Source organism: Gallinula chloropus, assembly GCF_964237585.1.
Source record: "Gallinula chloropus genome assembly, chromosome: 5".
Lineage (NCBI taxonomy): Eukaryota > Metazoa > Chordata > Aves > Gruiformes > Rallidae > Gallinula > Gallinula chloropus.
This window is the reverse complement of record NC_140090.1, coordinates 64,737,159-64,763,559: the sequence shown is the minus strand read 5'-3', so window position 1 is coordinate 64,763,559 and position 26,401 is coordinate 64,737,159. Positions and strand designations below refer to the sequence as shown.

The 26,401-nt window shown below is 37.4% G+C and overlaps 1 protein-coding gene across 2 annotated transcripts in view; it reads left to right on the top strand.

Annotated features, from left to right (window-relative positions):
- EXOC6 (exocyst complex component 6) overlaps positions 1 to 26,401 on the top strand; it is a gene marked incomplete at its 5' end in the record, with an annotated part of 91,557 nt that overhangs the window by 53,520 nt on the left and 11,636 nt on the right. For both annotated transcript variants that reach the window (XM_084264758.1, XM_084264757.1), the window contains 2 exons: positions 4,830 to 4,971; positions 13,029 to 13,102. In XM_084264758.1, the coding sequence (XP_084120884.1) occupies positions 4,830 to 4,971; positions 13,029 to 13,102 (216 nt within the window). The remainder of the gene's footprint in view (positions 1 to 4,829; positions 4,972 to 13,028; positions 13,103 to 26,401) is intronic.

Sequence of the window (26,401 nt, the reverse complement as noted above, 5' to 3'; positions counted from 1 at the left end):
TAAAACCTCTTGAAGGACAGAAACAAATGTGATGGACCCAAACTCCTCTTGGTAGGACTGACAAATTCACATGCAGCTGTGGAGCTTTGACATTAGAGGAAAAGTTTGCATGAAGAGAGTAGTATTGAAGGAGATTACTGAGAGAGGCGGTGGAATTCCCATCCTCAGTTGTTTTGAAAGCTCAGCCAGTAAAAAAGGCAATGGATTTGAACTAGTGCTAGCAATAGTTCTAATCCAAGCAGGAAGCCGGACTACATGACTGTGGTGGTTCATTCCAATGCACATTTCTGTGATTTGAATTCTAAGTCTCATGTTGAACTATCGAGCTAAAAAGTGTCATGAACATTAGGAATATAAAACATTTTGTGGAGAAATACTTCCTGTTAATGTTGAATAGGTGTCAGTGTGCTGGTTATGTCATGAGCAAACACAAACAGGATTTCAGAGGTGCAGAGCACAGAGGCTGTGTTGGGTTTGGAAGGTTATCATTTCTGAGTCATGTAGCTTTTAAAGGTTCGGTTCCTGAAGTCACAAGAATTTAGTCTTCTGAGATTATTACTGTCTTCATGTTTTTTTACATCCTATTCTAAGTTTGTATTGCAGGTTATAGTGTCACTAGATACTGTGAATGAAAAAGTTAGTTTCATTATACAGCTGTTAATCTTACCAAATAAATTGCTTGATCAAATTTGTTTTTAAGGACCTGTGTTTTTCAGTTTTTATTTTGAACACGAAAGTCATACCTTTTATTTTCACATCAATTAATTTGAAATTACAGAGAATGTATGAATAACCTGAAGTTTTATTCTAGACTTGTTTTGTCAGTACAAAGCTAGCATTGGACCACTCTTTGGAAAAGAATGACTATTGAAAAGTAACAGTTACAAATTACTTTCAAGCAGGTATTTTTAAATATTATCAGTAGAATTTGGGGCAGACTGGGAGTAAAATTTGGTCTTAAAAATTCCATTAGTGCTTTTTAACATACATGGGTTTTGTCAGTAAATCAAAAGTTGGATTTTAGTCCTGATGTTAATACCATTCTTTAGTTATGACTGATGAAACCTGTATGTTTAGTTACTTGCATTTTTGGAAAGTTTTTCACTATGTCTTTTCATATTGTTAAAATAACTCTTCAGCTTAACTTCTTAACAGATAAGTTCTGTTATTTCCTTTTATGCTGAGGGTGGCAGTTTGTGTTATTTTATTGTTTCTGTGATTGGCAGCAAAAGCCTAATTTCACAGCTTGCAGTGAGGGTGAAGGGGTGGTGGTTTTCTGCAGCTATATTCAAAACCTGTCAGTCGATATCCTCCACAGGCTACTTAGAGAATAGGGTTTCTTACTGATTTCTCCAAATGCCGCTTCATGCTGTCTTTGATTGGCACAGCCTGGCAGGGAGGATGGATGAATCTGTCACTGGCTGGTTAATTGTGTTGCTAGTCTCAGCCTGACATCGGGTCTTTGACTCCTAAGTGGCTCAATACAAAACAAATTAGCAGATTGTAGTCATATTTCTCTTTCTATATGCTTTGACTTTGTTGAATGTGGTCCATAAATCATACTGACTGACACCGTAATGAATGATGAAAGCTGCTTTTGAGACAGCTAGTGTGGGTCTTCGAAGGCAGTACCACGAAGGTGCTGTGGAAGGATGCATATGGCTGACCCTTTGGGAATTTCCTAGGAGCCAAATGTCTCTTTACTGCAATTGTTCTTAGGAGAAAAGCTTTTGGGTCCTATAAAAAAGGATTTAATAAGTCAGCAGATTCTTTTTACAAGCGCCTTTGAAATATAAGTTTGTCTAAGGGTTTTCTCTTTTTACAAACTTGTATTTCAGCAAAATGTGAACACTGGGTGAAAAAACAGTTGCCTTTAACACTGTTAGCAGGTGGTTTTGCTTATAGAATAGAGTCCTTGTTTCTTAAACTTTACATTGGTTGAGTAGAAGAATAGTTTTTGTAGCTAGCAGCACTTAACATAGGCACAGCGGAGAGAATGACAGTGCCTGCAAATGGGAGGCAACTGGAGCAAATGTGAGAAGCCTGATGAACCTCTGCATGCTTTCAAATATAGGTATTTAATTTCTAGCTACAGTAACCCCGGCCAGCACCACCTCAAAAAATATAGTAGTAATTAAACCCAAACTGACAAATAATAAACATGAAGAACGTTCTAAAACTGAGATTTGTTTTAATCTGGAAAAGAATTTTGGATTTGTTATGTTCATGAATGCTTAAATTTCCTCTTCAAAAGGCACTATGGGAAAAATGGCAAGGAATTCATTAGTGGATAATGGAAACTTGGAGAGAGATTTTAAACTTTATTTCATCTGTCAAACACAAATTTGAATTTTATTCTTTGCTGAATATCATACATCCTAGTATTTAGAACTGGGAATCACCAACTTTTGAAGAGGATAACGTAACAGTAAAGTTCACATTCTCTCAGTTAAAATTCAGCATTTTGATTGATACACATAGCTTCACTTTTTTTCTCTAGATTTAAGAAAATCAGGTGATTGTACTGTGTAAGTATGAACTGTGCATAGTAAACTTCTATTGTTTGTTGATACGTCATGTGAACAATAAGCCTGTAGTTCAAGTTACATAGTTGGAAATAGTTTCAATGTTAGGATGTTTCCATTTTATGAGGTTTTAAAATAAGCATTAAACATTATGTGTATTGATACTTATTTAAACTCCAGGTGGCTTTTTACCATGTCATTTCTGTGTTGTAACCATTATCTCGTGCTCCAGTACTATTGATATTTGCCAGGTATTAACTACAATTAACCGCAGATATTTGTCAGAAATATAAAATTGTCTTTTATTTAAAATAATAGAGGAGTACACATTGTTTGCATATAAAATAAATTGAATGTTACAATACTTCCTGACAACCTATTAATCTGGGTGAACTTCTATTACATTATGGTGGCAGCATAAATAGGACATGGAGCTGATTTGATGGAGCAGTACATTTAACAGAGATGCACTAGGTGTTCCATTAAATCAAAATGACATTTCCATTAAGTATTTCAAACCTACTACTCAGTAATTAAATGAACTGTGGCCCATTGATTTCCCTTCTCACCTCCTCTATTCCTTCTTTTTTTTCCTCTTTTATTTTCCATTCATATTGATACTGTTCTGCTTTGGGAATAGAGCTGCATGTCTCCCAGTGTAATTACTGTTGGATTTGGGAGACTTTTTAAGCATGCTGTTCTTGCATTGTTTCTTACATTCCTTGTTGTCAGTTCATCTATTTTGGACAAAAATGTTATTTGCTTTTCTGAGATTTTCAATTAAGAAACTGACATCTCATTTTAGCTGTAAAGCTCCTAACAGTTAGAGGTGTCCTAATGCTAAAAAGATATTAGAAAAAGCCATTAAATGTTTCAGTGTGACATGTTAGGAGAGTGAATGCTTTCCATTGTATTGCCTACATTTTAATTATATTTTAACAAAGAATGGGTTTTTAAACTACAAATATTTAGGGGCAAATTTGCTTTCTGTTACACACAGACACACACACATATGAAAATCTAATGATTGTCTTATTAAGAACAAAATCTAGCTCTTCAAATGTTGGAGCAGAACTTTCCAAAAGTTTTGGAACAGCAAACTGCTCTCTGTCCTTACCATTTTTCATTGCTTATATGTGTTTCTGGGAGTTGACAGTGAATTGATCAACCCAGGAAGCAGCTAGGGAACCATTGCTTTAGAGGACAGGTATCATGACTTTACAGATGGATATAAGTAAAGCACTAGTGGTGTGTGTTCCTGTTGGTGTATTACATGATCTTGATTTTTTTTTTAGTGTAAGCGTGTTAATAATTACCATTGTTTCAGTACATATTGTAATATAGACCTCAGCGAAGGACAGTTTAAGTAGATTAAAGTAGAGAGATTCACATAATTGCATTTGAAAGCCAAGATTACTCTGCTCTAAAAGATTGCAGTGGTATGAACAGGATGGTGCCATCTAATCGGGTATCTGGTCTTAATTGGTTTTCTTAATCCTAAGGTAGAATACCCATATCTTTCGATTTGTCTGTACTAAATTTTTAATAATTAATCAAAATCATGTCCAATTTTCTGCTTTGATTTTTTGGTCTCATGTCTGGAAAAGAATTTGTCTCAATTATATAAGCCATAAAGAGAAATGTTACAGATAGGCTGCATTGGAAAATTATTTCCATTTTGTACAGCAGAGGGCTACATTTCATTTTGTAAGTAGTTGATTACTGACAGCACTAATTAAACACCTGAAAATGTTGTTTAAGCATGAATATTTTAAATAATTTAGCGACAAGCTTTGAGATGGAATTCAGGCAATTGAAGTGCCAATAATTAGCACATCCTGTTATGGGAAATGCCCCAATTGAAAGCAATGGGGTTTGGTTTATATAAAGTTTGTTGGGGATTTTTCCTGTCTATTGTTAAAAATGTGCAGCATGTGGATTTTCATTACATACTAGTTTCCATTCTGTTTGGGTAAAAAAATTTAAAATAAGAAAGTCACAAAGCTGTTAATATGCTTCAGCAACTTACATTGTTACTATTTTGGAAATGTCCTTGTATTAGTGAAGACTGTTGGATTTCTGGAAGAATGATTAATCATTGCTTTGACATATATTTAATTTAGTTCCCAAACTGATTTAATGGAAACAAAGCTAATATGTCAAAGAAATAACAGCAAGTGTTGTCTTTCTCCTTCTAATCTAAATCCTGTATCATTAAGTGTATATTAAAATCAAATCAGATAAGCAGTTCTTTGGTGACATATCATTTGTTTCAATCTTAAAACCTGTTGCTCTTTCTACTAGGGAAAAGTGGCCCAGACAGCTTGCATGTCAGCTTGCCAGCATCTTTCAACATCCCTAATGCAGATGCTACTGGACAGTGAATTAAAACAAATAAGCATGGGAGCGATTCAGCAGTTTAATTTAGATGTGATACAATGTGAATGTAAGTAGATGTTCCAGTATTGCTATCTGTACCTCTCTTAACATTGAAAAAAAGTTCTTTAATGTAAGCCATATCATGATCTTTTTTTCCATAATTTACTAGAGCTTTGGGTTGTTGGGTTTTTTTTAAATATAGTTAGCTTCTTGTAAAAGTATATGTAAGTACATAAACATTTCTAGGATTTTTTTAATGTAACTTTTTTAAACTCAGGTATCCAATTGAAACTTACATCTATTGTTACTCCTAATGGGATCAGAATCACTGTATCCAGTAAATGGACTATAGTCCTGTACATAATTGCCCCAAAACTAAGTAAAAATTACGCTTTTATAGTTGAGGAGGAAAAAAATGGTCTAATGCCTGTGGAATTTTAATTTTTACCCTTTTTATTTATTATGATGCAAAGTTAAAAGGTACTGTTACATGGAGTTTCCTCCCTCCTAGAATTATTAATGCCTTACTCTGCAGAACAGTAGTACTCATTTAGCAAACATCACATGTTCTTATTCCTACTGCTCAAAATATGGCATTAGAATTATTGTATAAAAAAAACAATTCAGCACTGAAGAGTATAGGATTAATTTCTTCATGTTTTAAATGGAGCTCACCACTGAGGGTGAGCTGTTAACCTGTATGAAGGAAGTTTGCTTCCATAGCATTGGTGTGGTATGAATAGGTTTTAGGTCTGGTTTTGTAGTTGATGACTGAGATACAGTGCAAAGGCTCACTAGGGGGGTTTATGCACACCATTGGATTCTTATGCAGTTTTTTCAAAATCTTTCCTCTTACGTGTTGACAGCTCTAAAATGGGGCTGTTCTGTATGTCATATCCTGGGATTTTTAATTTGGACACGTGAAAAAACGTTGATGACTGCTCAGCTAGTATCCACGTGTGGGGAACTAGAAATTTGGTTTCACACAATTTTTTAGGCATCTCAAAGGGTTCTTGTGGGAGTCCGGGGACAGACTTAAGGGGCATTTTTGACATTTTGACTATATGCTTGTCTTTCCTTCTTTGACTTTATTTGTTACATTCCAGACAGACTCTGTAACAAGTAGAGCAGGCATCTTTCTGACAGTCCTTCGCCACGCAGCCTTAAGGCCTTTCAGTGTATGGCATCAACTGATGGGATTGAAAAAATATTTGTGATTATGACCTTAAAGTTTGTCTCATGATTGCACAAGTTGGCCAAACATGTCAGTTTGACATTTTTACTTTTAGTACACGTGATGTTGTAAATGTAATAGTGGTGTTGTCAGGTAAGTGGGTATGTGCATTTGTGTGGTTTCCTAGATGTAAAAAAGATCTTAGCTGTAAAAACAGAAATTTCATAATATTCATAATACTGACACCATAATCATTCATCTAGATGAGCTGAATTGGTGCACCCACGACACAGTATCTGCCTTCTGAACAAGTAACAGTGAAGAAAGCTTGCACACCACCATATTATTCTGTTTCTAATATTTAAAATATCATCTCTTAACAACACAGTACTTTTGTTATACTACTTTATATAGGTGAACCAATTCTCTGTTGCACTCAGGCATTTCTAGCAGTACAGCAGATAAAAAATCATGCCTTTCACTGTATGAACAGTATGTTCACAGCAAAGTAATGAGAAGTTGCAATGAGTCTGGCTGTTGTGTGGTCTCTGGGTTCTTCATACCTATTTATTCTCAACCTTTACTCTATTATTTACCATCCTAATTTCTGTTACTACTCTTCCTACCATCTTTGGTTGCTGGATAGTGGATATTTCAATCAGTTAAAAGATCTGAGTAATTTGATCTAACATGATAATATTTCACTATTTTAAGATTAAAATATAACCTCCAGACAACATGTTTGTTATACATAGCTGTTATACTGAGCAGTTTCAGAATACTAGTAACAGACTGACAAATGCACCTTTTTGTGACTTCTTGTGTGGGCTGTACAGATGCAATTAGAATAAACTTTACTTCATCCTTTCTGCTAAGCTTTTAAACCATGTTAGAAAAAAAATGGTTTTGCACAGAAATCCTTTGAGTGGCTGTTGTGATTTAACCCCAGCTGGCAACTGAGCACCACACAACCACTTGCTCTCTCCCCTGTGGTGGGATGAGGAAGAGAATCAGAAGGGTAGAACTGGAAAAACTCACAGGCTCCTGGTAATGATGGTAACTTGCCAGAACAGTATGCTGCAACAAATGACATCTTACAATCTGTGCAATAAGGGATTGGCATGAGATTTTGCTCAAGCACGGCTTTGCTGTTGTGGTTTCATTCATAAGGTCCATCATAGGCACATTCCAGGCCTCACTGTGATGCCTGTGATTTATGTTCCTGCTCATCACCCTCCCCCAGCTTTATTCTTTGGCACTTTGGGATTAATGGAGACGACAGCGACATTTCAATTAGTGCTTAGTGTATTCAGATAAGTCACAGTTCTTGGGTAATTTTCTACTGTATTGCATGCATGGGTTTAACATTTTACTTGGAGACACTGGAGTATAATCAAATGCATTTGAACTAAGCAGTTATGCAAAATGTTGAAAGTAATGAATATCTGAAGATACATTTTTTTCAAAAATCTTGGCGATATTTATTTAGATATTTATCCTGATCTTTAACACTGCATTTTTATTCTCTCTAATATGAACTGGGGGAAATAGAAATAAAAGCAGGAAAAAATGGTTACTTATCAGGTGTATTTTTTCCATTAAAAAGCAATCAACAGTCCAACAAACAACCCAACAACCTGCTAGTGAGCAACAATCTGTTAAAGTCAGTGAGTGCTGAAGTTCTTAGTCACAGCAAATAGATGGAATGATAGGTGGACTTCCAAGAGAGGAAGGAGGTGGTTTGTAGTGAACTCTGGGATTTTGTTTTCTTGCACTGCATTTCTATGCAAAATAACTGACTTTAAGAAGCAGAGCAGAAAATCTGGAAGCATCTGATACTTTTGCTCAGGAATAGTAATAGTATCAACTGGTGTTCTCTGATTATTTATTTTAAAAATCAGAAGTTACAATCTTGCTCTGCTTTTAATAAGTTTTTGTTTTCCTTGCAAATATTCCAGAAGCTTTCAGTTTTATTTCAGTGTGTCAAAGTATTTCTCCACTGTCTCTACATGTCTTATAACTTTGAACAGCTTTTTACCTCTGTGTTTTGCACCATCCTTTCTCAACAGTGATCTCCACTAGGATGATTGAGATTCTTACAACAGTATCAGACAAATAGAACTTACTAGGTCTCATTGAATAGAACCCAAAGAAGAGTGTTCTGCTTTCAAATGGCATTCCAGTGTCCCAGAGAGGGAAAGGGGTTGGGGAAGGAGGTATTTGCCATATCTTGAAGATAAAATTCAAATGTGCTTTGCTGTATCTGTCTTCATGAGAATCAAGGTGTACGTAATAGAAAACGAGCTTTTCAGAAACAGCATCCAGATCTAGACACCTTACATCAACATTATATGAAGGAATTAGAACTTGTTAGAAACTCTGCTGGAATAGTTAGCAATTTTTATAATTTACGTCTTTTAACATAGACGAGATGGGATTAATTGGCAGAAAGAAGTATAATTAATTAGGTATCCTTCTTCACCCAGACATGAATCCATGCAAAGATGAAAAGGTTTTGGGTCTTGCCTATAAATGAGCATGGTTTAGCAGAGAAGTAGTGCAAAGCAGGATGCAATACACCTTCCTAACTAGCCCTGCATAGGGCTTCCTACCAGTCCCTCCTTCTTTCACCCACTGTGAGAAGAGCTGCAGTATCCAAGAACAAGAGAGATCTCGACCCAGGTGCTCTCTGTTGAGCATACACAAAGGTGATCTCCATGTGGACATGCCAGAAAAATCCAATTTTTTTTTTTTCTCTCCTTGAAAAGGCACAGTATCCTCCTCTGGAGGCCTCTTACTTTACCTGCCTCCCCTGTGATCTGGGAAGTCAGGTTAACTGTGCTGACATGAGACCATCCTTCATCTGGCAGTCACATATGGCAGCACGGGAGTGAGGGGGAGCAGCGAGTTCTTACCGGGACTGGGGGCTGGGCTGGGGGCTGCTGACCTGCCAGCTGGCAGCTCCCTCAGTGAGGCTCCCCTCCAGGCATGTTTGAACAGCTGGAGCATCCAACAGGGCTGCGAAGTGGCTGACAGCTTCTGTGAGTCACCTGATTCTCTGCTCTTCCTTTCAAAAATACATTTGTAGCTTTGCTGACCTGCCTTTGAATCGATGCTATGAGGCTTAAATAAAACTGTCCTAATTCAGCTTTTGAGCCAAAGCCTGGACTATGGTTTTTGATTTCTGCTGTTGAGCAGCAAAACTATTTGTTGGGAAATAGGTACTGAATTCCCAGACCAACAGAGAGGTACACACAGGTAATGGCTAAGAGATGGGAGTTTTAGAAGATAAATTGATAAATCTAGAAGTGCATAGAAATTCAGTACATTTCACAGTTACAGGTGTCTTAAAATCTATTTTAACAGACTCAGCCTTTTTCTTAAGATATCCATTAAGGCATATGTATCAGTTCATATATATCCTGTATACAAGATATAATGGAAAGATCAAAGTACAGAAAAGAAAATGGATTGAAGTAATCTCTAAAATTTAAATTTACCATTTTCACATATGTGTTACCTCCCAGCCTGTTTTTTGTATTATTCCATAGTTTTTCTGTTAGATTTCACCGTCTGTAACTTCCCAAACTAGCTGTTGTAGGAGCTATGTTGTGATTATACATACTGTGGACATACATTGTGCCAAAGATCCTGTTCTTTATACACAGAAAAGCTCCACATAGTATCAGCAAAGTGCAGGGGAAGATTTTAACAAAAACCTTGTGAATCCCATATTCATGTGATGCATATTTTCAGCTTATTTTCCCAAAACCACTAAAGTTTCTGATTCAGACTGGTAAGCAGGTAGTCATTTGCCCCTATATGTAACAGTTTAATGGTGATCTTTGCATTTTCACTCTGCAATATAATAAAATTCCTGAGTGCTGTTATGCACACTAAAGCAACCAACCAGCCTCCCACCCCTCCAAATCCTCTTTAAGTCTAGAATGAATATGAAGGGTGAACATTTTAAAAAATATATGACAATGTTTCATTACTATCTGGAAAAGAACCCTTGGGACAAAGACATTAAGAATGTTAATCCCGTTCTTGTAATATCTTCCTAAAATGCTGTGCAGTAGAAAATATTTAATTAGCTTTGTAAAACTGTTAGCAAAACTTAAAAGCCCTGAGCTGAGGGCAGGGGATAACTGTCTGACCGTTACCCTAAGTAGATTATCCTTTTGCCCTTTGAACTCATGAAATTGTAATAATGAAACACATTCTACTGTAGTCACCTGTCAAAAACAACCCAAATGTGAGAATACCTGGTGTGTAAACATATTTTTAATATTAAATTGTAGTTAGAATGAAGAACATGCAATAAATATTGTACATTGCCTGCTTCTTGTTCTATAGCTGCAATGGTAGTAAGTACTATGTAGAGTAACTAAATCATACTGCATTATTTAATGCATTAGGATAATTTAAAATCTATGTTAGCATGATGACCTGCAGAAAGCATGCAAGTATTTGCCCTGGGGCAAGTAAAAGTATGTCACTATAGGAAAGTATCTCCCAAAGTATAAAGCACAAATAGTTAACTGAAAAGTTTTGCTGCAGGTCATTATACAGACTCTTCCATTCTTTGGCCATTCCTCTGCCACAGAGCTCCCTTCTCCTAGTGCTAGCTCTGTGGAGTGGCTGGATGAGCTCAGATTTGAGTAGGAGAAGCTGAACTCAATATACTGTTTATGAATGGAAAGTTATAGAGGATCCGATACAGAGGGCCCTTACCTTTCAAGAATAGTACAGGCACTCATGTCCTGTTTAAGGGATTTAGAAAAGACCCCTCTGACCATCATGCTTGTCCTCCTTATTAGTGTACTGGCAAAACTCACAACCCATGTATCTTTTTTTGGCTGTTTTACTATGGAGCATTGCAAAGGATTCCCTGCTATGATATGGTATTCCCATTTTAAACCCTATGTTGGGCTCCTGGGGGCCATCATCATAGGCCTTTCCCTGAAGAAAGGGTGGTCCAAGTCACTATGAAATGCCTGCAGAGGGCAGCCATGGAGACACCCAACCCTTTAGCCTAGTTATTTAGAAGGGTGCTTCCATAGCCTGCAGATCTTCTGTTTTCTGCAGGTTGGTGGTTGTTCAATCCGCGTATTCTCTTTGCTGCTTTTAAAGAGGGCATGCAGTAAGAGGGTAAGGGATAATGACCTTAAGATGAAGGAGAGAAGATTTAGAATTAGATATTGGGAAGAAATTCTTCACAGTGAGGGCCATGAGACACTGGCCCAGGCTGCCCAGAGAAGCTGTGGATGCCTCATTCCTGGCAGTGTTCAAAGCCAGGTTGGACAGGGCTTTGGGCAACTTGGTCTAGGGAAAGGCCCCCCTGCCTGTGGCAGGGCGTTGGAACTAGATCATCTTTTAAATTCCCTTCCAACCCGAAACATTTTATGATACTGTGACATTACAGTGTTCTCCCTATGGTATTTGGTAATGTTTATACATTTAGTTAATGAAGAATCAAGTCCTATTCCAATTTAATTCATTCTTCTGTTCCATGACTGTCCATAAAATTTTTTGCACTACTGTAATCGAAGTAATAAACTCTTCCTCTACTGGTAAAGCTGCTATTCTGATAATACATTAATCTATTACTATGCCATTCTTAGGTATTCTGAGATAGTCTCAGTAGCTTCTTGTACCACTTAATTAAAAATCTTTATTATTTTCATTTACATTGTATTCTACATAATATTTTTTTAACTTGTAAATGATCTATCTGAATTCATTAAACTGCTTTAAATTTAAACCATATATTCAGAAGCAAATGACTGAATCCATTATTTTACCACCATGTTAGCTTGGACATTAGTGTCTTTCTGAATGTTACTTTCACTTGACGATCCAAATTTTCTAGCTAGCTATGAAATAAAAAAAAAATATTAATGATTTAATGTTATTTTAAAACGTTATTTGGAGTCTGTGTGGCACAGAGTTAAGCCCTGGATCTGGAAATGTTTCAGATACGTGTGTTCTGCTTCCTCAACTATTGAATGACCTATTTCTCAAACTTGAAAAAAGTTACCTTTCAGTGCCTCAGATGATACCCCTCTAAAACTATTACAGTAATATCTACTTTGATTTAAGAGGTCCAACTGAAGCGCCTAAGAAAAATTCTCTTAAATTCTTTTGAACTGAGATGTCCAACTTCAGTGGGAATATGAGGCAATGAGAGTTTCTGCAAGTGACATTGTTACAAACATGACAGGGATAAGAACAACAAAAAGTATATTTATTTTTAAGTTTAGCAATTATTTATAGTTTCCTAATTTAAACAAATAACGTTTTTTTCATCACTGTAAGAGTTACCATTTTTTGTATTCTGAATGTACTTTAGCCTTTCAATTTTGACAGCCTGTTTTGGGGTTCAAAAAGATCAGAAGTTCATTATTGATAAGCTGGCTAAAAGGCATGAACAGGCATTTCAGCTCTGCTCTGACTGTGGCATGTAGATCTTTCCACCTGTTGTCTAAACAAACTAGCTCTCACCTTAGTGATTGCCTTTTATTGCTGTTTGGCTAGAGGTGGAGTTTTTATAGGGCAGATGCTGTGACAAAAGCAGATGTTTAAAACTATGTTGACAGCCATGGAATTGGTATTATTTCAAAATTCTTCAGTAATCATTCACCTCAGGCCAGAAAATGGTGTTGGCTTCCATCGGCGTAGCATTACTACTGGTTTAGATTTTTAAGGAAAATTCCTAATAATACTCCTAAAAGTATTATCCTTGGGGATTGTTGGATCTGAAAAAATGACGGGGAAGTTGTTTGTTTGCTTTTAATCAGTGTGTGTTAATAACTGTAATCTATTTCTATCAAACTTGTTTCATTTTAGTGCTAGCTGGTATTTATAATGTATAAAGCTTGATTTTTCTGTTCGATTATAAAAACCCCAAAACCTGTATCCATAATATTTTTAACCTTTCTTTGCAGTGTTTGCTAGTTCTGAGCCTGTGCCAGGATTCCAGGGAGACACCCTGCAGTTAGCTTTCATCGACCTCAGACAAGTAAGACACTAGTTGTTGTTTTTTATCCTACTAATTTCCCCTTTTGACCAACGCCGAAGTTATTAAATTTGAGAACCTTTCATGTTTTAGCATTCCCGTGTAATTAGTTTTGAAAAGCGGTTATTTGAAGTGTTATTAGTGGCACTATTCCCTGTAATTTAGCATAAAACTGTTTCTCCCATGTGTTGTTAGGGGGCACTGTGCTACTGGTGGTACCGTTACATGGATATAAGAGAGAATTTTGGACCTGACAATTTTGTAAAGATCCTGTGACGCCTCTTCAAGAGTGTACATGTTACCCTGGGGTGTGTGCTGGCCTGATTCCATTCTGAGCAATTGCTTCTGTCTACAAAACTGCTCCCTAGACAGCAGCATTGGGCATGGTATTATTTAGCATTTCCTTTCCTTAATTTGTTACATTGAATTATTTTTAACTGGTAGAAAGTGGCTCTATTCCAACTGGCTGATCTTTATATCAAATACGATTTTAATGCCTTAATATTGGAAGCAGTTTTCCACAGTTCTTGACCAAAGGAATATTTTTTCCAGGCTAAAATCTACTTACCTTAATTCCATGTATTTTATTCCCCACACACTTTAAACTCTGAAATTATATCCACCCATAGCAATTCATTTTCATAAACTTTTCATAACCGAAGAAAGCTTTTAGAAGGGAATGCAAATACAATACAAAATTGCAAGTATAAATGTCATTTAAGTAGTGAAAGGAATCATTAATTGCACATAGGGGGTCTTTAGCTTCCTGCAGATGTTGGTGATATTTTTCAGCGCCATTATGAGCCCGTCAAAGTCATCAGAAAAGAAATGTTGAAAGAATTCCATTCAAATTTTCTATATAGTAAGAATATTTTTGCTTTTAATAGCTTAGTAGGTTTTTCACAGCAAGGTAATGAAAAGGCATTTCAGAAGGGAAAATTCCTGAAGCAAAAGTCTGGTTTCCCCTAACAGAAAAGACTTAATTAAAATTTGTTTTTAAATGAAAAAGTAAAAAGTAGATGTCTGTTACATTGTCACATATAACAGTGAAAAATATCTGTGATGGGATAAACAGGGACTACACAAGGAGAATATTAGGATTGTGGCCACAAGATTTGTTCCTGTGATATGTGTACATTGGGAGTTCCAGAATTTATGTGAAGATGTACTCTGCCAAATTTCAAATACCACAAGTCTTGCCTTGACTAGCAGCCTTCCTCTTTTGGATTCTTTTTTATTCTCCTTTTATTATCAATGTTAGAAGTGACTAAACATCTTCCAATTTGTATTGTCAGTTTAGTTGAAAGGAAAGGATGTTGAGAGATTCTGGCACCATTTCTGTCATCTACCAAAGTGGTATAAATCCTTGCAGAGCCTATGTTTGTTTCAAGGGAAAACGTATTTTCCAGCTATGCAGGAGGGCAGGGTGTGTACATACTTGCTACAGGAAATAAATAATATTTTTGTATGTTTTAAGCACCAGCTGTCAAGCATGTCACATAAATAGAGATTATGTTGCTTATGATAGCTTTTAGTTTATGTTAGCAACTTACATTTATAATTCTCGATGCAATTAATGCTTTAGGGAGGATGCCCTGTATACCACGAGAATCTAATTCATTTCAGGTACTTCATAAACAGCAAAGAAGTCTGAGCAGCTCTCTTTACAGGGTTGCAGTTGGAGCTTGTAGGTGTAGAATAATTCTAGTATCTTTGTTTTGGTTTTTGCAATATTTTTGCATGCCTCACCAAAAGGTATTGCGAGTACAAGTTAAAAACATTTGCTATTTAGCAAGGATTTGCAGTGTTTTCCCTATCTTCCTTATTTGTGATCCATTTCTATCTTAATAGGATGGATGACAGTTCTTTTCAAGAATACTTAGAAAGGCAACAGAGCCTTTTTCAGAAAGTTCTTATAAAAGGTCAGGCTTCTGTTTTTTAGTTTGAATTTGATACTTCTTCATGAATTGCAGGATATGAAAGATAAGGAAGTAGGTCCAGTGGTCAGGTTTTACCTGCCCACCCGGACTGTGCCCTGAGGTCAAACTCCTGATATTGGCTGTTTGGTACAGAGGAGCTGATGACAGGTAGGGGCTGATACAAGGGGGAAAGCTTGAACCGTATCAAAGCTAAAAGGCAGGAGATTTGGGACTCAGTGAGAGACTGTAGCTAAAAGATGGATCAGCAGGATTGCCCTCTTCTTAAAAAGCAGCTGACCTGCAAGGGAAAAGACTTTATCGTCCTGCCAATCACATGGTTGCTAATGGAAGCCAGTTATCTCAACAACAGCTTACTCTCTCTCTGTTGTACTCGGGCAATGTACGAGATTAATGAGGATTGGGCAGTAGAATATTGTAGCACATCTTACCAAAGAAGTCAAGTTGTACATAAGGAGTCAGCTTGGAACTGAGAAGGAAGAGCTACACTTGGATGATTTCCAGGGGGTGAGGAGCAGCTTTGAAAAGAATTGCCATAGGTATTTTCCTCTTAACCGTTCCTGATCCTCCATCTTTCAGGACAGCATTTTGTCCTTGGCAAGCCCACTTCTTTCTTTCCTCCTTCCAGAGACATAGAAGAGCAAACAGAAACAGCTGGCATGAGTAGTTGCTTCTAAGAAAAGTTAGTAGAAGGGAGAGCTCTAAGAGATCTAAGGAGCAGGCATTATCCAATGCCCCCTTTGATAAGCCACTTATTTCTCCTTATACTGTCCCCTCTTATGTTCTTTTTACACTTAACATGTTCCTTAAAGATTTTTAGTAATCTGTAGAAACTCAAGTCAATTAAGGTTTTTGTGTGATTCTCATAACCCTCGTATCTCAACATCTTACAGAGGTGACTTGATGTAGTTCACAAATCACATATAGTGCATTTGTTCTTTATTCTGTTTTCTTCTACCAGGAGGAAGAATGTTATGTGTGTGTGTGTAGGGGGGGTGTTCTGTTTTTTATGTTTTACCTGTGCTCTGCGGTGTATGTTTGGCAGACAAATCAGAAAACAACTTCTGCGGGGCGGGGGGAGCACAATTTCTGAAGATCTTAAAAGCTTATATATGAGAGAGAGAATCCAGGATAACTTCATGTTTGTACAGTCTTTTCTGTGTGAGTGTTTTACTTCAAATGGAAGAGTCCGTTTTACTTGCTTCATGCTGGTAGGTAATAAGCACAGTCAATAACATACTTGGCTTTAGCATCACTGGAAATCTATAGCAGTCAGTGGGCTGTTCTCCAAAGGATGTATGTACCTATGGAGTTTCATCCCTGGGCTGAAAATGGGATTGTGCTTCAGAGCCAGGAGGAAGGGCAGTGGCTGTGGAACTGTGGTATCACACAGCATTTTCTTAGATGACACCAACATACAACTCCCCCTGCTAACAGAGAATCACATGGCCATGATTATCCAGAAATTCTCAGCTCCTACAGCATCAGCAAGCTGCTGCTAAGCAAATTGGGATAGATTCATGGCAATGTACAGTTGTAGTAATTGTGTCATGCTTCATGACACTTGTCTTAATGTATGACCTGAGGGTCACACCTACATGCACCCTTTCACCCCACTTACTTAAAGCCACAGAGCGGGAGGCCAGCTCAGCAAGGCAATTAGCAGAGTGGCATGTACTGCTTTAAAGAGCCTGGACCCTGGCATCTCATGAAGATGACCCAGCTCTCCTGTGACCTGCATAGCTCTCTGCAGATAATCTCTTGCTACTGTCTATATAGGGAGCCTGGGTAAATAGTGCAGTGGCCCAAAGTGAGGTGAAATGAACTTTGGGGATTTTGATACCAATTCAGATCCTAGGTCAATTGGAATTAACCTTCAAAAGTAAACAAGTCTTAGTTTGTCCTACTTGAAATAGTCTCTGTGGAAGCTCAACCTCCAACATGAATTAGTTTTGGCCCTGGTTGAGATCTGTTCTTTAGTGCCTAAAGACTAGGTTTGCAGTTCTGGAATGTGAAACAGTTTCTTGTATGTCCTAGACACTTAAATACTGTGAGGAAAAGGCCTGAATCATACAATTTGGGCGTTATTCTTTGGAAAGCCAGTATAGTATCTAGTGGACAGGAACAGTAACCTTGTGGTAGCCTGAGAGGTCAACAGTTGTTGTCCTAGGGCAAATTTCCTGATTCTTAACCACTTGGGTGGTAGCAAGTGCCTATTCTTGCAATCAAATCATTGCCTGCAAAGTTATAACCTAAGCTGCAGATATTGCTTGACTTAATCCATTTTAGGCTTTGCAAGTTGCTTCTAGTATTGCTTTCTGGCATGAGCACTACTTTAGTTTCAAACAGGCCTTCTTCCTCTACTGTCTGATCTCAGACAAGTGCTCAGCTAGCCTGATGATTGTGGAATTACCTTGTTTTGCCAAGGGCGAAGAGAACTGTGTCTCGTGTGTGTTCTTTTGGCACCTAAGTACATGGTGTTAATATCCTCCAGTTGTTGTCAGTGCTGGTTCTGTAACAGGGGTACCCAGCTCAAGGGATCATTATCATATGCTGTTGGTAACCCAGAATAATATACCATGGAAACATCAGAAGATACTTTTTTTTTGCCAGACTCTTGTTTATGCTGTAAGCAAGCATGTGGATAAACACTTCTATGAGTTTAAGTTATTGTTAATACACAATATGTATTTCTTCTAAGAATTGATATTTGCTATTTAAAAGTATAATACATTTTCTTCTGATTTTGAAAGCATAATGGAAATTAGATCTATAGTTCCTTGGTTGCTTGTCCATTTTCTTTTGTAATGCACTTTCTGGTGAGAAATACCACTAACCTTCTGGAGTGTTGCATGCAACAGATGTAAACTTATTTGAAGGAGAAATTTCTTTCTAGTACTTAATATAATCTTCCTCTTTGTTCTTTCTTTCTCATTCATCACTGAGAGATGGTACTGTCCTTCTGACAAGCTCAGAAGTAACTCATTTTTACGGAACGATGTAACTGGGCTTTAGGCCCAGCCACAGGATTGTCTGCCACTAAAGGCTAACAGCTCAGTCTTCCCCACTGTTCTGTTTGTGGTGTTTAATTTGAATTCATTTCCTATGGTAGTAACTGCATTTCAGCTCTGACTTGTCTCTGATTCCCCCTATGTAAAGCATGCCGACGCACTCACCATCTGTGTTCCCTGTGGAGAATGCTCTTGAGCCCTTCAGTAGACCTAAGAGAATCAGCTGCAGCCTGTTGCCAAACCTATCCACCATGACTCTTGGAGTCATGGAGAGGTTTAAAGGTGTGCTGTGGCTTCTTTCACAAGCTGACAGCCCACATGGTGCCTAGGCTTTGAAATGAGTAGGGTATACCCACCCCTTCTCCATAGAAGAGTCTTGACCTGCAAAAAGATCAGGATTTTCCAGAAGGGAGAAATCCCTAACAGTATGTTTTGGAATAAATCTTAAAAACATCAGAGTTTAAAGATAAAAGTAGACTCTCTCTTTCATAAGGCAACAGTTCGAATTTGTAATTAGCAAGTAGTACAGAATACTTCATCTTTTGCTTCCTGAGGGAAATGGTTGTTGAGACTTTCATCTTCACAGAGGCTCTTTCACAATGCTTACTGATCCCTTCCCCCCCATGTAAGCCCAGCCTCTCTGAACAAGCAGAGAAGCATGTTACATCTGTAACATGAAGCCCAGCCTCGGGGTGCTATGTAATGGGATTTGTGCTTCTCTAGTTTTCAGTGCAATGCTGCTTATTCAGCGAAAGAAAGGAGCTCAGATTTCAGACAGCAATGAAACAGGAGTTGCACCTCTTTGATATCAGATTGTAGATCCTCACTCTGCTAGAGAAGGAAGCAACACTCATGCTGGTCTTCCCCTTCTCCATCAATTGACTCTGCACTAAAGCAGAAGGAGGGCTTGAGGCACGCTATGAGCAGAACAGGGATGCTTCAGGGCTCAATATCTCATGTATTTGTATCATGCAAATGCCTACCTGTGTTCAAAATGACACAGTTAGTTCAGTATGACTGCATGCTAAGTGTGTGTTATCCGACTTGTAGGGAACATACAATGTCTTTTCAGAGTACTGTATTCTTACAATGAGAATTCTTCATCCAAACGTGGTAATTTGTTTGTAAACACTTCTGTATCCCAGTGCAATCTCTTACTTTTGATTTCTCCTTTTCAACTGGATTCTGTGAAGCCTGTAGGTAATGACAGTAGGCTTAGGTCACAAGTTGTGTCTGTAGATATTTGTGAGGAAGATCTCAATCAGTGCTCTGTACACAGAAACAAGCAAGCTCATTACTTGGATGGGATTTATACCTGCCAGCTGGTAAGAATTAGGAAGCTTTCAAAACAAATGCAGAGAAATTAGCAGCAGGAGGTTAAAACCAAGCATGGCTTTGGGTAGTGCACTATCTTGATAAGGATTTGCAGAATCAAAGCAGGATGGCAGGAAAGTCATTTCCTGGCAGTAGGTATTCCTACCCTGTTACTGCCAGGATCTAAGAGCACACATGCCAGGTATTACGTTGTGTGTGTGTTCTTTGGGACATGAAATCATTCATCAAATTCAGTGCAAAACAGACTATATCCAGTTTGATATCTGAATGCCTGTTTTTAGCAGAGAAGTGCAGATAACACACTGATAGCATACCAAGTTTCTGCTCTAGATCCTGGGACCTGATACCTGAAAACAGGTTTTAAAAACTCAGGGTACAAATGCTGTTACTTCACTTTTGTAGCCCTATCAATATCTTACTTAAGTGAAGTGGTATATATATGGCTATTTAACTACAACACACACTACTCCATCTATGACAAAAACTGTATCAGTTTTTCCAGAGCAAAGATTGTGCATGAGAGACTGTTTGGTGAAGGATATAATGCTTCATTGACAGTAAAGAATACTGTAGGTACTTAAATCATGGAGGTTAAAAACAAAAAAAAAAGAAATCATTTTCTTGTTGTTTCCTTAAGCTAGTTCATTTAAGGGAAAATTCTCTTGGTTCTTCACTTACCAAACCAGGTAAACTGAGCTGACAAGAAATCTGTGCTGTGTATTTAGAAAATGGCAGAACTTGTGAAGCACTGGCTCAGCTTGACTTAGAGACCTGCAGATAACAACCTTTGCATAAGAACATAAGCCTTAGTTGAAGGAAAGGGGTTTTTGTTGTTGTTAGGTGGATTTATAGTTTTTGGAACTGAGACAGGAAATGGCATTCGTTTATTGATCTCATTTGTCATGTGCAGGTGAAACATTTGACTTCTTAGAGCAGTGCAGGGGAGTTCCAACCTCTAAATTCTACCAGTACAGAAATTACTAAAAGTTTCACTGGAGAGGTTGATCAAAGCACATATTTTATAGAAACAAACAAAACCCGAAACTAAAAAAACCCAACCAACAACCCAATCAAAAAACCCCACAAACAAAAAACCCAATATCAACAGAAAAATTAGGCAAAAGGCAAAAGCCTTCGAGACTATTTAGATGGACATATTTGAGTGCCTGTCTGAATACTACCAACCGTCACATTTCCTCGGTTTTCAGCTCTTCTTAGTCATCGGTACTTTCACAAGACAAGGTTTAGAAATAGTTAAGCAATTTATTCAAAATCTGCAGAGCTGTTGTTATGATGAAAACTTCCTATCACTGGAAAGCCTTTCTGTTGAAGAAAGCTCATCCCATAGTTACGTGATCTGTAAGATCATAACCTAAATGGCATTAAAATTGTGTCCTTCGTGGTTGAAGGACCAATTATGCCCTGTCCATAATGCCAGAACCTAAAAGCTTCAGTTTTCTTGGATAAGATATTAAATATCTTCAGTAACTGGCATGCTACGTGCCTGGGAAACTATTTATAAAGCACCCACTTCCCAAGGACATTATGAGACAAAGCACAAAATAAGCTTTATCTGGAGGTTTCTATTCTTAGGCAGAAGGAGTGGTTCTATGCACAGAAAGGTTTCAGAAGGTCCACTTTCAGGTATTTTCTCAATTGACAGATCTCTTGCTTGAATTAGAAGAAATGGATCCTGGTGCATATTATATTTGGGGATTCCTGCTTGGCCTTTCTTGATTCGCTGATACACATGTCATTAGGTGAAACAGAGCTTCTCTGTAATAGTTTTCTTCTGCTATCAGTTTTGTTCTCCATCTGATCCTCACCTTTATCTTTGCCATGTAATAAATTATGTAAAAGCAGGATTTTGGTGCATGACTTTCTTGACATTTGTGAATATCAAGATGTTGTCATCCTGCTGAAAGCCACTTGCTGCAGGATCTCTACCGTTGTGTTTGGGCCCTTCTGTAGCACTGAGCTGATGGATGGAATTCAGTTTTAGATCCCCCAGCTCCCCAGGACTTCCTCTGAATCCTATGGGTGGTGTGTGGTTCTTATGAGTAATGAATAGGCATTAATTTAGCAACACAAGAGAAGAAAATAGTTGTTTTCCTTCAAGTTACTTGTCATTTATATTCGCTTAACATCTACTAATCCTGGTCACCCATCAAGGAGCTATGGGGCTGCTAGCTGTATTAGTATATTCAATATATTCTGCCCTCAGATTGTTTACATCCTCCAGCCTTAGATAAGCTGGTAGTGTCACTGGTAGGTAGTATGTATCGGGCAACACTATTAACCCCTTAACTCTCCAGATTTGCCTTCGGTATTTTTTCAGTTGAATCAAACAGCATATTTAGATTCCATTCCTTCTTTAAAATACCTGTCAATCACAGGCAACAAGAAGAATATTCCATCTATTTTTACCTTTTACTAGTTTCTTCTGTGAAAAAGAGAAGTTAGTCCATCTCTTCTTTGGAAGTCACTAATGAGCCAGTGTAAAATTCAGCAAAATCAAAGGAATCCTTTACATCGAGAAATCAAGGATTATTCTCTGCTTCAGAGCAATAACAACCCAAGAAAGAAAGCATATACACAGAGTGTGGCAAGGAATTGAATAGGTGAAATGCAGCTAATCTTTATTCATTTGGACCAAAATGTTTTTGAAAAAAAGCTCATATCTTCAAAAGTGTTTGTACAGCAAGTACCACACTGATCTTCAGCTGAGTGTTTTAACATTGAAGAAATGCAAATAAAAATGTTATTCTGATTTTCTGACTGCCTCCAGTCAGTAAAATCTGGTAGATGAAAACCACCTTATTTTCCTTCTGTTAGTATAAAAGTAACAAAAGAAATAATTGAATTTCACACTATTATGTAAACAACTTTTCTGGTTGAAGCAAACTAATTATAGTATAAGTGATCTGACTGAACCAACTGTTCTTAGGCACAGTTTTATATCATACTGGCTTAAATGTTAACACACTTGTCTTTTATGGGTGTATGTGGTTTGGAGCAGTTTGGCACTGTCTTTAATGAATATTGAAATAAAAAATGAATTTTACATAGAAGTTTTACATGTTTTAGAACCTAAGAAGAACTCTTGGAGAGGATATTCCCTAGGGCATTAGTAAGAATACCTTTCAATCACAGACTGAGTGATGGTAGGAGAAAATAAAATAAGAATAGAAATGCAAAGAAATTAAAATGTTGAAAAATGAATAGATGAAAGCAGTATATGGGGAAATAACGATATGGGATGAAAGACAAAAAAATAAAAAGACGAATAACGCAGTTTCTGTCTATGAATGCACTTTACTGTCTTTAGCCTTTTCTTTCTAAGTTTGTAATTTCTGTGTTTTAAGCTAAGACCCAATAAGAACTTTTCTTTTTTTAAAAAGTAGAAGTTCGAAGAAACATTTTTCTTTTTCAAAAGAAAGGACTTTCAGTACACAGTTAATGGTGTATAAAGCCCATGAAGCCTTCAGGTCGCCCTATTCCCAGAAGAACGCGAGCTTTCCCGGCTTCAGTGGTGTGCCTCCAGGAAATGGTTCCAGGAGGATGCACAATTAGCTCACGATCTTCCAGAGTGCACACTGTAACATGATGCAGTTAAACCAGAAGGCCGTTTTCATCTTTTGACCCTGTGTCAAACATGTCAGTTGAGTAGCTTACCTGAGGTCTGTAAAAGAACATAGACATGAGGTGTTTTCCCATAGACAGGAACTTTCACAACATGTGCACAAAATGCAACTTTAAAAACAGACTTATTTTGAAGTAACAGAAGTGCTGAGCCAGCCTTTTAAGGTGGCACAACCTGGTGCATTCAAACTCTCTTTTCTTTTTACCAGTCAAATTTTTAAGTAAAAATCTTTGCCCTTGCTTAGGTTGTATGAGGACAGTAAAAGTGGCTCTTTCATTTTAAGCACTAGCAGGGTATTTAATCCTGTGGAAGTTCAGATTTGCTAATATTATTGAATTGCACATCAGTTTTGGGAATGGCAGTATGTTCAGCATAGTTCCTAAATCTTGCATCCATTGACATAGAGGATATTTTACTAAGTTCAGAGTGAAACCGAATCACGTTGAATAATTCCTAGACAGAAATACACAAGCAAAGGGGAGGCAGGAATGGAGGGATATGAACCTGTGTAACTGGTAGATTGAAAAGGCACAAGCTGAAAACTCAACTGACAGTGTAAAACAGTCCCCATAGCTTAATTAAATAAAACCAATAATGCGATTTAAACTTCTTTGAGTTAAAATTACTTTAATAAGGGTGTTAATTACTAGAGGATTAACACTGCTTACATGTGATAATAGATGTGGTCAGTCAATAAAGGGTGAGAATAATGTTCGTTTAAGAAGCAAAAGAATCTAGCACAGGATTACTCACCAGAAAGGGATAACATTTCAAAGTGGCAACTAAAATCTGGGGAAGAGGTTTTCAAATCGCAGGAGGCATTAGAGGCTGAATTGTGCTATCGTTACTCAGCAGAAGTTCCATGTGTATGGGAATCTATTGGAGTTGAAATAGGAAGAGTAATTATTAGAAATTACATAGTATTTATTTTGTAGTTTTTCTCTCTTCCAGAGCAATTGTAAAAATATTTTTTCAGATGAAACATTTTAAGAAAATACGATCATCTGAGAAATGATGAGAAAAGACACAATGTAAGGAAAAGGATCCAATTCTAAGGATAATGATTTCTTGATGATGTGTTTCTTAGAAAAGAAGTAATAGTGGACTATTGATACTAAGAAGAAAGGGGTTTTCCTAAAATGTTTGCAAACAGAGCAGCAGAAGAAAAATCTTCCGCAAAAAGCCAAGAAAAACAAATTCTGAGTTATCCGGGTTTCTTGTTACTGCAACTTACTGGGCTCAGGAGCATTTGCTAAACCAAGTTACTTAGGCAAGAAAAACAAAAACAAGATTTTACAGAGGCTCTGGTATTTGCTAAAATGTTTTTAGAGTCATTTGATAGATATAAATATAGAAGTAAACGTCTTGTGGTAGCTGAAGAACTAAGTGAAGGTTGTCCAGGGAAGATTATGAAACTGTTGTCTGGTGATTTTGGCTTTGCTTTTAACTTGTCTATATTTACATTCCTGAGCTACTGATTGTGGAATTCCTTGTCCAGTGGTTCCCAGGTCTAGTATAGCTTTCCCTGAGGGATGTAACTTCATCTGCTCTGAAGGGTGGTTATGAAGCCATACCCTGAATGCACTACTTTGGAAGAAATAACTGTTCACAGTAAACTCGTGATGAACACATTTGTGTGTCTGATGAGTTGCACTGGATTCTTGTTTCTAGATGGAAACAAAGTTATGCTAGTTTCTGGCTTATTATATCTTAGATTTCATTGGCTTCCCACATATTCCAACTCAGCACCTAAGATCAGTTGAGATGAATGGCTGTTGTATGCGTATCTGCTTCCTGCAGAGGTTTTCCAGAGAGATGCCTTGTATGTAAAATGCTTTGGTTTTGATAGACATCTAACAGAAGGATCTGGTGCACTGAGACTTAGATTTATTTTTTAAAATTTTATTTTAGATATGCAGCTTTTGGATAAACACACAAATCTTAAAAATAAACCACACCAAGTTACAGATTAATAAGTATTATGTTGTGCTGAAACAAGCTATTTTCCTCTATGTGCTGTAGAACCCTGGGTTACCTCAGAAGAGATGGTATTTTATGGTATACACTAGAGATCAGTGATCTTTGTGGAGAACAAATGCTATAGAATCAAGAGATGCTCATAAACCTGTAGACCTGACGTATATCCATCCTCCTGTTAGGTTGCAAGCTTCAATCCCTGCAACAACATAGTTTCAGTATTTTCCTAAATTGTAATTCTCTATGGTGTTTTGGTCCAAGTCAGAAATATGACAAGAAATAACTGGAAAGATAGGGAAAGCGAACTGTCCTATTCTACCACCATATCTCTAATTTCTGGTGGCCAGATTAGCGACTTCCAGTTACGTAAACTGCAGCTTCACACAGAGTTGAAGTCTTCTCCTCCTCTGTGAGCACAAGGCTGATGCTGTGGAGCTGTGCCATGCTTACTTGTCTTCCCGTAAGCATCAGCTTACATTCGCATGCCAGGGCTGCGTATGTCAAACTCCTTCCTTCAATCCTAGAAGTAATCTGACTGAAATTTAAACTTGGAGTTGTAATTATACTTGGAAACCACTACGGATGTTTAGTTCCAGGGTACAGCAGCCTGGCTGTGTAGATTAGATGTGTGTGTATACAAGGACTGTTTGGGTTAGTTTAACACAGCATTTGTCAGATAATAACTTTTTGTTAACTGACCTCTGGTGAGACTGCAGGCATCTAGAGTTACTCACATGGATACTGCTGAGTATGAAATATGACAGATGGGACGAGAGTGTTCAGTTCCAGAATGCATTATGGAAAGTTGAAAAGAACTTTATGGTCTTTGAATTTTATTCCAGTTACACCAAACTAGATGATCTTTGACTAGTTGCACCTTCTCTAAATTAGTTAATTTTAACAGTAGATTTTAAAATGCTTATATACACTGTCTTAGTGAAACACCTCGAATGGTTTTTTATAGGAACAATTGAGGCAAATGCTACGATTTTAATGCTCACAAAACCTGTTTTAAGGTACTATGCCACATGAAGTGCTGTTTATGGCATTATTTCATAGCAAAGCAAATAACTTGTAAGCAAGTCTGTTATGTCTAATGCATTTGGGGGAAAAAAAAAGCATATAAACCCCCTTAAGCTTAAGTAAACAAAACTCTAAAGTTTGGTTACTAGTGGTGGGGGTTTTTTTTTCAAATTTCACTGTTTGAGTGCTACTTGCAAATCTGCGTTTAAAAATATAAACAATAGAAGCCAAATGAAAATGACATATTAAGTTTGACTGTGTGATGTTAAATTCATCATAATTTTAAAAACTGAAATAGTATTTTTAAAGTCTTGTTCAGGTCACAGGGGCAGTTGTCCTGTTTTGGGGGGCTGCACTTGTCACCCCTGTGTGCTGT